The following is a 14712-nucleotide window of genomic DNA, read 5'->3' on the forward strand; positions in this document are numbered from 1 at the left end:
TCTCCCACTTCAGATCCCCCTACAGGGCCGTCCCCTTCTCTGGCCCACCTCAACCCTCCTATTGCAGGCCACTTACGTCAGCAGTCTTCCAAGCAGGAGCCCCCTTTTCTCCACATCCATGTGGATTTCTGCTATAAAGCTCTTTCAGAAAATAAAAGTTAATCTGCTTAATTTGCAGGTCTAGAGATGTCCAGGGTTTATTTTTTTAGGCTGCTAAAGGGGAGGCAGGAGGCTAGGTGTGGCTAAATGGGAAAAACAGAGCACCATCCAGAATTCTTTCCCTGAGCAGGACCTTTCTGCAGACAGCATTAATGCATACATGTATTTCATGTACCATTTTAAAAATATGACAGATGTCAATGTACTACTTTTTCAAAATGCGCAACAAGTGAATTGGTGGTAGCGAAGGGTGAGGGACTAGTTGTTGGCCATCAGACTGTTCAGTGCATTCCCTCCCTGCAGGCAAGGCATACTAGAAGACAATTTATTAGGATATCAACATCAGCTCTTAACCACAAAAAAGGCATCTTCTTTTTTTGCAGCTACTGAAGAACTAGGCTGCAAAACAACTGGGGTCAACTCTGTAAACAAAATTTATGGGTAAGAAACTTCTGGGGAAGGGATGGAGATGTATCAGCCTTCCCCTAACAAAGCTACACGTGCAACAAAGACCAAGATAACTTTGCTGAGTCTTCGTTTTGACTAGAAAGGCTATCAGTGGGAAGACTAAAGGAATCATCCTCATAGAATTCATACTTGTTGAGTTTTGTAGGGTCTGAGAGACATAAAAGATCTCCCCCAGCAGACAAAGGGGGAACAACATTTGAGTTGGAGGGAACAGCATAAGCAAGGCTTTGTGGGCACATACCACAGTATACTAGGAAAATAAATAAAAATGAGATGCCTAGTGAGATTCCAGGACAGAGGATAGGATACAGAAGCAGCTAGCAAGAAAGCTGAAAGCACAGATGAGGGTTATATTGCTAAGAAGAATGGACCTTACCATAAGTCTTATGGGACTCTGAGTTTGTTTTCTTTTGTTTTAAGAGGAGAAGTAGCATCATGCCAAGTATGAGATTCTGAGAGTTACATTGGCAGGGTGGAAGACAGATTTGTGGGGAGAAAGGTGAGAAAGACACTGGAGACAGGAAAACCAGTAAGAGCCTGGTGACAGATGATGGGGCCTTGGATGTCAGCAATGTAATTTTTTTCCTTAGAGGAGGCCATTGTTTATATCCTTGACTGCAGTTAACCAGCCAGCTGCCTACACACCTTCCCACCCCAGCACAAACACAACCAGGAGTAAGGGCACTGGTGCTTCGACAGAAACTCAAGTATCCAGTGGAAACTGGGGCATGGGGACTAGTGGGTGCAGAGAGGGATTTTGCTTCCAGAATCCCTGTCACTGGTGGGTTCTGGGCCTCTGAACAGCCAACTGTAAAACCAGTGAACCCAAGGATCCAAAATGAGAGTGTACACCATTCTCAAGGAGACTGCTGTACTCTGCAAAATGCTAGGAGGCTCTCTTGAACAAAAGGAATCTGAGGAAGGTGGCCAAATCCCTATTCCCACATACTGCCCTCCCAAAAAATTGTATTCAGATAGGGAAGATGTTCCATTCAGGCCATATAAATGTTTCTGAGAAGGCATAAAATTAAAAACTATTTCTAGTGGTTGAAGGGCCTGGGAATTGGCAGACACCACCCATAAAAATACTTTCCAAAACTTCTACAAGAAAATATAAAAGCCCATCTTTATGAAATTTGGATAGCAAATAATTTCTTAAACAAGAAACATACCAGAAAGGAAAAAAATATTTTAAAAATTGACATAGTAAAATAATAGTGGTTCTCAAACTCTTTGCTCTCAGGTTCCTTTACACCAGGGGTGTCCAATCTTTCGGCTTCCCTGGGGCACACTGAAAGAAGAATTGTTTTGGGCCACACATAAAATACACGAACACTAACAATAGCTGATGAGCTTTAAAAAAAAAAAAAAGCAAAATAAACTCATAATATTTTAAGAAAGTTTATGAATTTGTGTTGGGCCGCATGCAACTCATGGGCCGTGGGTTGAACAAGCTTGCTTTACACCATTAAAAATTATTGAGGATGCCCAAAGAATTTGTGTGTTACACCTATCAATATTACCATATTTGAAGATAGAACTAAAAATTTTACATATTTATAATTCATTTTAAAATAACAATACACCCACAGATGTTAACATCGATGATTACAACACATGCCATATAGCTTTTGTAAACTCAACTATTCACTCATGAAACAATGAGTGCAAAAAAGGCAAACAGGATCTTAGTATGTAATATAGCATCTTAATATGAAAATAATTTCAACCCTGTCAATCCCCTAAAAGGATCTCAAAGGTCCTTGAAAACCACTGCCATAAGAAAAGTTCAAAAAAATCTACAAATTGGGAGAGGATAATCAAGGAAATACAAAATTAAAGCCTTAAGGAGATTGCATTTCATGTCCATCAAACTGGCAAAAATTAATACCTAACAATACCAGTTGTTGTAAAGCATATGGAGATATAAGAATCTTCTTATACATCAGTAGTAGTGTAAACTGGTACAATTACTGTGAAGAACAATATGCAGAAAGTTGAAGTTGTGCATTTCCAACAATCCAGCAACTCTCCTGCCAGGTGTAGATACCAGAGAAATTCTGCACACATGCTTAGGACACATGTACAAGGATGCTCCTCGTGGCACTGTTTTTTTTTAAGAACTTTTTTTCTTTTGTTAACTCTTTTTCTTTTTCTGAGATAGGGTCTTGCTCTGTTGTCCAGGCTGGAGTGCAGTGGTGCATTCATGGCTCACTGCAACTTCGGCCTCTGGGATTCAAGTGACCCTCTCACCTCACCCTCCCAAAGAGTTGGGATTAAAGGCATGTGCCACCACACCTGGCTAATTTTTGTATTTTTTTTTTTTTTTTTTTTTGAGAAGGAGTCTCGCTCTGTCGCCCAGGTTGGAGTGCAGTGGCGCAATCTCGGCTCACTGCAAGCTCCGCCTCCTGGGTTCACGCCATCCTCCTGCCTCAGCCTCCCGAGTAGCTGGGACTACAGGTGCCTGCCACCAAGCCTGGCTAATTTTTTGTATTTGTTGTAGAGAGGGGGTTTCACCATGTTAGCCAGGATGGTCTCGATCTCCTGACCTCGTGATCCACCCGCCTTGGCCTCCCAAAGTGCTGGGATTACAGGCGTGAGCCACCGCGCCCGGCGAATTTTTGTATTTTTTGTAGAGACAGAGTTTCACCATATTGGCCAGGCTGGTCTCAAACTCCTGGGCTCAAGCGATCTGCCCGCCTCGGCCTCCCAAAGTGCTGGGATTACAGGTGTGAGCCATCGTGCCCAGCCGCAGCACTGTTTTTAACAGTGAAAAACTGGAGTCGCCCATAGATCCATCAGTGAGAGAATGGTTATAAATATTTTATTATTAATACAATTATACTGTTACATATCACCATTGCAAATAATTGCAACATATAATTTACAACTATAATTTGTAATCAATAATTATATATTTATATAATTATAAATTATAATGTTACAATATGTAATATACACTTATATTAACACAATGGAATGCTATACTACAGGTAAAAGAAATGTACTAACATAGCCAAATGTCAAAAGCAATGTTGAGTGAAAAAAGTATACTACTGAAGGTTACATACTTTTTTTTTCCCCAAGAGAGTCCCTGGATCTGTTCCATCCAAACACTGTTGAAGCAGGAACACCAAATGCGCTGCACATTTTTAAACACATAAAACAATATTCTGTATTGCTTAGGAATATATGTTTAAATATCTAAAAACAGAAATGGTTGGAATGATGCACATCAACTTAGGATACTGGTCATCTCTGGAGGAAAAGGTCTGAAGCAAATATGGCAAAATATTAAATCTGGGAGGCAAGTATCCATGTGTGATTACACTCATCTCTATTTTTTAAGTTTACAGTGGAACACATTACATGTTTATCAGTGTTAATTCTTTTCACCTATAGTATTTTTACAATGCCTCCAACCTAACGCATATCACTTCTTAAGAGGGTATTTGGTAACTTGGTGATTGTTTTCTAATCTTTATAACCACCCTAGGTACCATATGGTCACAAAATATAGAAATAAGTCATTAGATTCATCAAGACTGCTAAATCCTCCGGCAGACCTGTTTCTACTCACCCCCTGATTGACCATGCAGCTGTCTCCACTGCCGCCACCCACCCCACCCACTCCCCTCTGCAAAACGGTCATCTGAAAGCTAAGCTACCAAACAGGATCTGTAAAAACACTTTTCTTTTTTTTTTTTTTTTTTTTTTTTTTTTTGAGATGGAGTCTCGCTCTGTCGCTCAGGCTGGAGTGCAGTGGCACGATCTCAGCTCACTGCAAGCTCCGCCTCCCAGATTCATGCCATTCTCCTGCCTCAGCCTCCCAAGTAGCTGGGACTACAGGCGCCCACCACCACGCCCAGCTAATTTTTTTTGTATTTTTAGTAGAGATGGGGTTTCACCATGTTAGCCAGGATGGTCTCGATCTCCTGACCTTGAGATCCACCCGCCTCAGCCTCCCAAAGTGCTGGGATTACAGGCATGAGCCACCGCGCCTGGCATAACAGAGTAACATGAGTAACTCTGAGCAACGCCAGAACTTTGTTTCAAAGGTACTCAGACTCAGTGGGTTTCCCCACCTGCCTTCATATCAAGCTGGCAGACAGACTGACCCAGGTGCTGTCAGAGTCAACTTAACTTACACAATTTATTATCCACTGTCCCCATTCCTCCTTGGTTTCATCCTAAACACTCTTAGTCTTCTTCTCATCAAGTAGGACCTCTATGGTATCAAAACCCAGGTCCGCGGTTCCTAATGCTTTCTGCAACACCAAGGGCACCAGAACACCTTTGGGTTATGGTGTTTCTCAAAGCCTGGGCCACCTCACCACCTTCAACATAACAATGGGGGCAGGTGATTGACCAGTTTCTGCCTCTGGAAAGGAACAAATGAAATCTATACCTTTGGGTTCTTCTCTTCAGGCAGGAGAACTGAGAGGCTGGGGAACTGTTTTACATTATTAGCAAACTTTTAAAGAATGCAGATTGCTGGGCTGTACAGAGATCTACTGAATGGTTCTTTGTGGGCAAAATATGTGGGAATCTCATTTTAAAAAGCACAGTAAAGGCCGTAGGCAGTAGCTCATGCCTATAATCCCAGCCCTCTGGGAGGCCAAGGCATAAGGACTGCTTGAGCCTAAGAGTTCAAGACCCACCTGGGCAACATAGTAAGATGTCATCTCTAAAAAAAAAACAATTTTTTAAATTTAATTTTACTTATTTATTTTTTGAGACGGAGTCTTCCTCTGTCGCACAGGTTGGAGTGCAGTGGTGCGATCTCGGCTCACTGCTAGCTCCGCCTCCCGGGTTCACACCATTCTCCTGCCTCAGCCTCCACAGTAGCTGGGACTACAGGCGCACGCCACCATGCCTGGCTAATTTTTTTTTGTATTTTTAGTAGAGACAGGGTTTCACCATGTTAGCCAGGATGGTCTCGATCTCCTGACCTTGTGATCTGCCCGCCTCGGCCTCCCAAAGTGCTGGGATTACAGGCGTGAGCCACCGCGCCCGGCCAACAATTTTTTTTTAAATTAAAACATTAGCCAGGCATGGTGGCATGCACCTGTAGTCCCAGCTAGTCAGAAGGCTGAGGTGGGAAGACTGCTTTAGCCCAGGAGGTGGAGGCTGCAATGAGCCGTGATTACCCACCACACTCCAATCTGGCAAACAGAGCAAGACCCTGTCTCAAAAAGAAAAAAAAAAAAAAAAAGAAAAGAAAAAGCACAGTAAAGTTGGAGGAGCATCATCCCAGAGGATACTGGTTTTCTAAGTCTGAAGAAGGAAACAAACCTCACCACCTTCTTTGTATCCCCGAGTCCGAGGTAGTCATATAGGAACCAGAACTCCTCACCTCTCCCTTGGTTTGAGTATTGCCTTTCCACCATGCCCAATTCAAGTCTTGGCTCTTCTGGGAAAGCCTCCCTAGACAGACATCAGGGTTAATTCTCTTCTTTCTAGTAGCATTCAGTACCTGAATCACTCAAGGGCAACTAAGATGAACTCTGTCTTATCTTTTTCCCCCAATTAGATTGTGAGACCCTGACTTCCTTGCACAAGACCCAATGCATACATAATGGGTTCTTAACACTTAAGTGGTTGAAGTCATACTAAAGACAATGGCATGGGAAGTCAGCGTTAAAAACAAAACCAAACCATCAAACAAAACAACACAGTACAAAAAGCAGAGCCAGGCATGGTGACTCCCACCCGTAAACCCAGCCACTCAGGTAGGAGAATGGCTTCAGTCTAGGAGTTCTAGACCAGCCTGGACAACACAGTGAAACCCCATCTCTAAAAATAATAACAATAAACAAAAAGTATTTGATTTGTAATGGGAAGACCTAGGTTGAATTCTGGCTTTGTCCTTTACTGGCTGTGATGGCTTCCCGTGAGGACAACAATATGACATGATATACAAGCAAGTGTTTGTATATCTTGTTAACTGCCAATAGTGATTAGCTGTTACAGCTATTGCTACCTGTTATTTCTCTGACATCAAGAGGTGATTCATATTATTTATTCCTCTTTAGGCCCAAGGAAAAAAAAAAAAAGCACAGAAACTGGAGTTGCAACTACAAAAACACATGGAGAAAGAAAGCCCCAGAGACTACAGTTCCCAAGGTTTGAGTTTAGCCACCATCGTGCTGGAATCTCACCTACCTAGGCCTCTGGACGTCCACCAGGGCCAGAAGGAGGTGCTGGGAACACACTCAGTTACTAGGACAGTGCCTGGCACACACCCCAGGCAGTCTGTAAACGTTGAGTGATGAAAATGAGTAACAAAAAGCTTGCAAATATATTGCCTGGGATAAAAAGAGAATTCTCATGGGGACCCTCTTCCACCTGCACACCAAGAACTAAGCAGTTTTATAGGAGCAAGGTGAGCAAAACTGAGGCCCCCAGGTGGGTGTGAACTTAAGCACAGCAACAGTCTCAGCTTCTGGAAATAGTGTCAAAGCCAGTCATTAAAACCATCTTCAAACCATTCTTCCAGTAAATGAAAAAGGCTGAGTGCAGTTTCCAGCTGTCTCAGATTAAAGCAGAGTGGTGGGGGGAAATGAGAAACAGAGTCAAGGTTTCCAATTACTGCTAACAGGAGGGTGTTCAGAAGGGAGGAAATTAATGAAATCATCAAAAGCCTGCTGATTTTACTTCAAATGAATCAAATCAACTTTAATCTGTCCCTGTTTCAACAGAGACTTCAGGCTAGTCAGTGCCTGAGCTACCTGAAAGTTGCCCAGGCTGGATCAGAGGGGCTAAGTAACAATCAACCAAGGCCGAAAAATTTGTTTTGCCCCTTCAGATAGAGGCCAGACAATGGTTCTGAGGCAGGCTGTACTAATTCTAATTCTCTCCAAGCCAGGAGTCTTCTGGCTTGCCAATACAAACACCATCAGGCTCTGGTGGGAAATAAAGGCTGAAAACAGGGTCAAATTCAATCTGAAGAACAGCAAATTCCCCTAGGACAGTGAAAACATTCACAGCTACCCTAGACAAAGTGGGCAGAAGAGAGAAGGAGGGAGGAAGAGTGGGGAGTTCTGGAGGAACCCCTCACACAGATGGCTTGCATAGGGTCTTTTATGATTGTCTCATGTATACTTTTAACCCCCAAAGCACTCGACGTACATGCTAGCTCTGCCAGAGTGCTGAGGAGTAAAAATGAGTACAAAGGAAGCAGGGGAGGAAGGATGGAAGCGAGGAGGGCAAAGGAAGACAACTGTACCAAGTTAAGAAGAAGCGAGAAAAGAAAAGAAGAGGTAGCTGGATACAACCCCTTATTCCATCCATCCAGTAAGCATACACACAGGCCTACCATGAGCCACACACTGTGCCAGGCAGTGGGGAATGTCGAATAACAATCCTGAGCACCCTGGAAACCAGAGCTGATCAGACAGCCTGTGAAGCTGGCAGTGGGGTAAGATAAGCAGGCACGACAGTGATGCAGAGTCACTCTCTCTGTAGGCAGGTGTCACGGCAGCAGCACAACTGCAGGTGCCAATGACTCCAAAAAGAAAAGTTATTCTCTCCAATTCCCAAACTTGTCTCTAGTTTCACTTTTGGCGAACCAGTCTCTGGATGGCATTCTGATCAACAGAAGTTCTCATACACGGAAAAAAAAAAAAAAAAAACAAGTAACAAGCCAGCAGAAGTTCCTGACCCTGAGGAGGAAGCTGTCAGGGTAAATCATTAAAGAACCCAGAATATCAGAGCACAAAAGGCACCAGAGAGCTAGTCCACACTCACGTTACCCTTGAGTAACATGAAGTGCCTTCAGTTACTGTCCGTTAGAGGCAGTGCTAGGGCCGATGCCCAGGACCCTGGCTCAGGGTCCCGTTCTTCATATCATAGAGCCCAGACTGAGGAAAGGCATCCAAAAGTACAGACTTTTAGAACTCACTGCTGCCTCAGGGGGCAGAATAGGAAATGAAAATGACCCAGCCCCGGGGCTCACCAGGTCTGGCTCCTTGCTATAGGGTAGTATGCAAGGACCAGACCAGCGTGGAGAAGAGATACATCTGCCAGCATCCTCCCTTAACCTCTTCTCAGTTTTATTAGGTTGGCCCACCTGTAGTAGCCTATTTCTAAGAAGGCCACTTGTCTCCCTAGTGGGTTCAAGATTTCTCCACCCCCTCTGTCCTCAACTCAGCAAAATTTGCTCTGAAAAGAGTCAGACAGGTTTTTTTCAGCCCAAGTATAAATTGGTGGTTCTCAAAGTGTGGTCTTCAGACCAGCAGCAGTTGCTGCTGCATGTCTACCAAGTTCTTCTTTAGAGAACTTGGTAGACAAGCACATTTTTAAACCACATCCCAGACCTACTAAACCAGAAACTCTGGGGATGGGACCCAGCAATCTGCGTTTAACAAGCCCTCTAGGGGAATCTGATGTTAGCTCAAATTTGAAACTCACTAGTGCAAATAACCTCCAAAGTCCAGCCTGTCGGTTCTCTCATGAGTATGTGCCTCTCCACTGGCACACCTGAATGACCTCTAGAGTTTCAAACCTGGGAGCCCACACATCTGCCACTGGAGGAAGGAGGAACTTCCCAACTCAGTATGTCCTTCTCCTGCTTCCAGGGTTCAAGACTCTGAGCGAGAGAGTACAAAAGGTGAGGATGGAACTGCCCTTTAAGCTCTGACCAGAGGCAGGGAAGCACAAGCTTGGACAAAGGTCCTGATGACTCTGAATGGCCTCACCTAGTACTGTGAACAAAACAGGACCTTTTCATGCCAGCTCTAGGCTGGTGAAACCAGCCTTTGGAAGGGACACAGGTGGACCAATGCACCTAGGCCTTTCCTTGACTGGAGATTTGGTCTAAGGCTGATCTGCTCAGACCCCACCCTGCCAAACTGGACTGCAATACTTGGTCTGCAGCAAAACTGGCCTGAGCAGGACACTCAGGGGGGTGCTCTGTGAAGTTTCAACATGAGACCTGCAGAATACACCAAGCACCTACTGTGGGTCCCCCTGACACTTCCTGGTACACATCAGAGGGGAGGGTGTGTTCCCACTGCCATGTGCCAGGCAGTTAGCACTGTGATGCAGAACCTGGCATCTCAAGTACTTCCGCCACAGCCTACCAGAACAGAATGAAGAAATCTGCCAGCCCCCTCTCTGCTTCCATGTTCTTTGCTCCAAAGCTGCTCTTCTTAGCCTTCTGCTTCTCCAGCTCCTATCAAGTTTCATTTCCAGCAGGAACTCTGGCTTCTCAGAGGAAAATGACTGACTGACTTCTAGGTCACTCAAAATCCTGACTATGACAGCCTTGTCTGACATGACCAATTATTCATGAAAAAAAATTTTAATGATCCCTCCTTTCTCTTCTCACCTTCTTTATTCCCAGGAATGAGGCATTATCACATTTAGAAGTCCAAGCTTTAGATTTAGATTCCATAGGTTTGGGCTTCAAGCTCAAGATGTGGGGGTTTGTTGGAAACTTGTGTTTGATCTTGCATACAAAGGAGGGCTATTAAATGCCAGCCTCCAACCAGGGATGGATAGTGGATTAACCAGTTAGTGTTAACAAAGTGCTCTGAGCAGTTCAGAAAAGAGATGCTGACTGAAAAAATAGTATTATAATAATCCTTTCCATTGGAATAGACTTTTATTGTTTACCCAGGACTTTTATATATATTATCTCACTTAATCCTATTATTCACAATCTTAACTATTCCTGCAAGGCCAGGGTCTGCATTACTGGTGACAGATTTTCTGAATGCCAGAGAGAGGAGCCAGTTGAGCAGCAAAGCCTCTAAACTGCCTAACAAGGTATTGAGAACAATAGCACCAAGAAAGGGTTCCTTTGCTGAAAGCCACTCTAAGAAACCTGAGACACATCTCTGCTAGAAGTCACAATAGTTCTCTGCACCCTTGAACACATCAAATCACAGACAGTCCTCACCCCAACTTCTCCAATTACCCCAGCCTGATCCAAGATGACAAATCCTGGAATACATCTGAAGGGCCCAGACACCAGCTGATCCTCCACTCTTCTCCCTTCCCCAAGCAATTAAGAACCTCTGACACCCTCCAGCCTCCCAGTGGAATTTGTGACGCCAGCTAAGACCCACATGGGACCCCACACGGTGCATCGGACTTGCTGAAATAAGGAGTCTTTGTCAGACATGCCTCCTACGAGTTGGCTGAGCTGAGGCCAGGTGATGAGGGTCAAGAAGCATGCACTCCTGTGGCCTGTCCTGAGTGACTTCTTCCCTCGGACCAGAAGGGCAGCCTCACCTAGCCCATCACTTCCTGTCCCATGGGCAAATAGGTGCCCACTGCTATTCTTCTCATCCCCAATCCTCTCCCACAAATTGTACCTAAAATTAACAACCTCCTTCCAACCCTCTTTCCTTTCCTGTTTAGACTCATTCAACTTCTTGATTCATTAACTAGTGTTTGTTTTTTCTTTAACTCTTTGATTCTTAGGATACTCCAAGAGAGCTTGTTTCTCTTCTTCCTCCTCCTCCTCCACAATTCTGACAATTCAGCCAGGACAGGCACCTGCCTCCACTAGCAGCCTCTCAGTCCTCTCTGGGTGCTTCCTCAAACTGTGCTTTTGGTCTGCTCAACCTAAATCCGTGAATTCTTAGGCTAAGGTTAGACTTTATTTTTCTTTTTTGAAACTACAGCTACTGAACATACTCCACCAGAGTGAAAGAGACCACTTCTTCATTCACAGGGCAAGAAACAAACCAGTTTAGGGAATACGGTATATTGGACATCCAAAGTTTCAACAGTGACATGGGGAGTTCCAAGGAAAGGAAGTGCTGACATGAGCAGAGCAGACACTATACTCTCTTCCTCCCCTCCCTCCTGACTCCCCACAACAGTGGGCTGTACCTGCCACTGGCAAGTGCCACATTTTAACAACGATGGTGATGATAACAGCAACATTTCATCTTCACCACAACCCTATATGGTATGTATGTTATCATCCCAATTTTACAGATATGAAGAACTGAGGGACGTAGAGTTCGAGAAACTTGCTTTAAATTACACACTACTGGCAGAACTAGGATTCAAACCAGAGTGTCTGGCCCAAGACACTGCCTTCTTCACCTGACTATGCCACCTTGTCTCCCCATACCCATTAACTCACTTGCCTTTAGATCTCAGTGTAGACTTCTCTCCCTCAGAAAAGCCTTCCATGACCAACTCAAACTGAGTCAGGAGACCCCCTAATGAGTATTCCTGTGTAGTGCAGTACTTTCCTGATTATAGCATGTATCACATGGAATTGTTCTATTTTCGGTAGCTGGCACAGTCTTGGCATTCAGCAGGAGTTCAACGAGTACCTGTGGAATAAATCAGAGTGCTAAACCATAACTCTGCATTCCTCCAGTGCAGAGCACAGTTCCTGGCTGCTGCTGCCCTCCTCTCACAGGCTTACTACATATGATTAACTTCTGTCAAGATCCAGCCTAGTACCTCGTCCCCAGAAAGCCCTCTGTGGCATTACACAGCTCCTGCCCACCTTATGTCAACACATAGTTGCTAAAGGAATTAACACTCATGAAAATACAAAACCCAATCTGCCCCACAGCAACCCTACAAACCCAGGGTCATTAGGGTTTGGAGCAAGTCTATCGCGTTCATGTACCATGATGTACAGAACAAAGGGTTCAAGTTCCCCAAAGCTGCAATTACCAGAGGTCATAAAAAGCTGGCCAATCCTTTCAAATCAAAGTCAGTCAAGATTCGAAGAGTTGGAATCCTGCTCCTAGGAAAGCCTGTCTAACATCCTCCCAAGAGAAAGAACTAAGACGAGGAGCTCTTGTTAATTCCATTCAAAGCCCGCTCTCCTTCCTTCAGACCCTATTAATTCTAGTGGTAAGAGAGATGGGTGATGTTCCACAGAAGAAGCTGAGTTGTACCTTGAAGGATAAAGAGAAGTATGGGAGGAAAAGGCAGGAGGTAGAATTCTAGCCACAGGAAGAACAGGGTGAGAATAAGCTTGAAGATGTTTAGAGGAGAAGGAGTCGTCCCTTAGCCTTGATCTTTAGAAACAGACATAGAGGCAGAGGAAGCTGTGGCTGCAAAAGCAGTAGGTAAGAAAGTGAAGCCAAACCCCACCCAAGTGGCACTTCTTGTGCCCCTCTCTAATGTCAGGATATGTTTACAGCCAGCATGATTTTCATATACATTCCTCCTTCACTTCCCACTGATAATGAAAGCGTACCTTTCCTCCCTCCTTGAACTAGGCAATTCTTACTATGCTATAAAGAAATACTTGAGGCCAGGAGCACTGGCTCAGGCCTGTAATCCCAGCACTTTGGGAGGCCGAGGCAGATGGATCACGAGGTCAAGAGATCGAGACCATCCTTGCCAACATGGTAAAACTCCATCTCTATTAAAAATACAAATATTAGCCAGGCATGGTGGCACATGCCTGTAATCCCAGCTACTTGGGAGGCTGCGGCAGGAGAATCGTTTGAACCTGGGAGGTGGAGGTTGCAGTGAGCCGAGATTGCGCCACTGCACTCCAGCCTGGTGACAAAGCGAGACTCTGTCTCAAACAAAAAAAAAAAAAGAAAAAAAATACTTGAGACTGGGTAATTTATTTAAAAATAGACTTTTTTTTTTTTTTTTTAACTGGCTCATGGTTCTGCAAGCTGTACAGGAAGCATAGTGGCATGTGCTTCTGGGGAGGCCTCAAGAAGCTTTCAATCATGGTGGAAGGCAAACGGGGAACAGGCACATCACATGGTGAGAATGAGAACGAAAGGGAGAAAGTGGGGTGGGGAGGGGGTGCCACATATTTTTAAACCACCAGATCTCATGTGAACTCAGAGAGCTCACCATCAAGGGGATTGCCCAAGCCATTCATGAGGAATCTGCTCCCATGATCCAAACACCTCCCACCAAGCCCCACCTCCAACACCGACAATTACAATTTAACATGAGATTTGGCAGGGGTATACTTTCTTTCTTTTCCTTTTCCTTTTTTTTTTTTTTTTGAGACGAATTCTTGCTCTTATTGCCCAGGCTGGAGTGCAGTGGTGTGATCTTGGCTCACTGCAACCTCCACCTCCCAGGTTCAAGCAATTCTCCTGCCTCAGCCTCCCAAGTAGCTGGGATTACAGGTGTGCGTCACCAAGCCCGGCTGATTTTTGTGTTTTTAGTGGAGACGGGGTTTCACCTTGTCGGCTGGGCTGGTCTCAAACTCCTGACCTCAAATGATACACCTGCCTCAGCCTCCCAAAGTGCTGGGATTACAGGCATGAGCCACCGCACCCAGCTGGGGATATACTTTTTTTTTTTTTTTTTTTTTTTTTTTGAGACGGAGTCTCGCTCTGTCGCCCAGGCTGGAGTGCAGTGGTGCAATCTCGGCTCACTGTAAGCTCCGCCTCCCGGGTTCACGCCATTCTCCTGCCTCAGCCTCTCCGAGTAGCTGGGACTATAGGCGCCCGCCACCACGCCCGGCTAATTTTTTGTATTTTTAGTAGAGACAGGGTTTCACCGTGGTCTCGATCTCCTGACCTTGTGATTCGCCCGCCTCGGCCTCCCAAAGTGCTGGGATTACAAGCGTGAGCCACCGCGCCCGGCCAGCTGGGGATAGATATACTTTCAAACTATATAACTCTGCATCACCTAACAGGATCCACACTGGGTTCAAAATCCTCACCCAAGCTATAAGGTAGCATACTATGCAATGTACTCTTCTAGGCAGTTTTCCTGGGCCGTCTCTTTTCTCCACAGAAGAGCCCCACCACCTGCATCCCTGAGGAATGAAGGCACTTTCACGTGCTTCTCCACTTCCTCCCCAGAAGGCTGGGGACAGAATACTATGAGGAACCATCACTCAGTGGGGAGCCCCCACACACTGCTACTGCTCACTGGGCCCTGGACTTGCTCCTGCTTTCCTCACATAGAGGACAAGCCATGATTCTGGATCGTCCTACGGGGTAAACCCACCTATGGAGTACCTTTCCCACAATGTGTGTGTTAGATCTACTGGGATGATCACTGGCCCTGGTTGTAGCAAAGGAGCAACATACAAAGGATTTTGTCTCTGTTCAATGAGCTTATATGCAAACACATATGGAATCAAGAACAAAGAACAAGAATCAAAAACAAAGA

General features: G+C 44.9%; 1 protein-coding gene across 4 annotated transcripts in view; it reads right to left on the bottom strand.

Annotated features, from left to right (window-relative positions):
• SUSD6 (sushi domain containing 6) overlaps positions 1 to 14712 on the bottom strand; it is a 111535-nt gene that overhangs the window by 40210 nt on the left and 56613 nt on the right. The window contains exon 2 of one of the 4 annotated variants that reach the window (XM_063644391.1): positions 11736 to 11927. The exons of the other annotated variants lie outside the window; for them this stretch is intronic. Coding sequence (XP_063500461.1) covers positions 11736 to 11781 — 46 coding nt within the window. The 5' untranslated portion in view covers positions 11782 to 11927. The remainder of the gene's footprint in view (positions 1 to 11735; positions 11928 to 14712) is intronic. 4 annotated transcript variants of the gene reach the window in all.

The sequence above is a fragment of the Symphalangus syndactylus genome, chromosome 8, assembly GCF_028878055.3.
Source record: "Symphalangus syndactylus isolate Jambi chromosome 8, NHGRI_mSymSyn1-v2.1_pri, whole genome shotgun sequence".
Lineage (NCBI taxonomy): Eukaryota > Metazoa > Chordata > Mammalia > Primates > Hylobatidae > Symphalangus > Symphalangus syndactylus.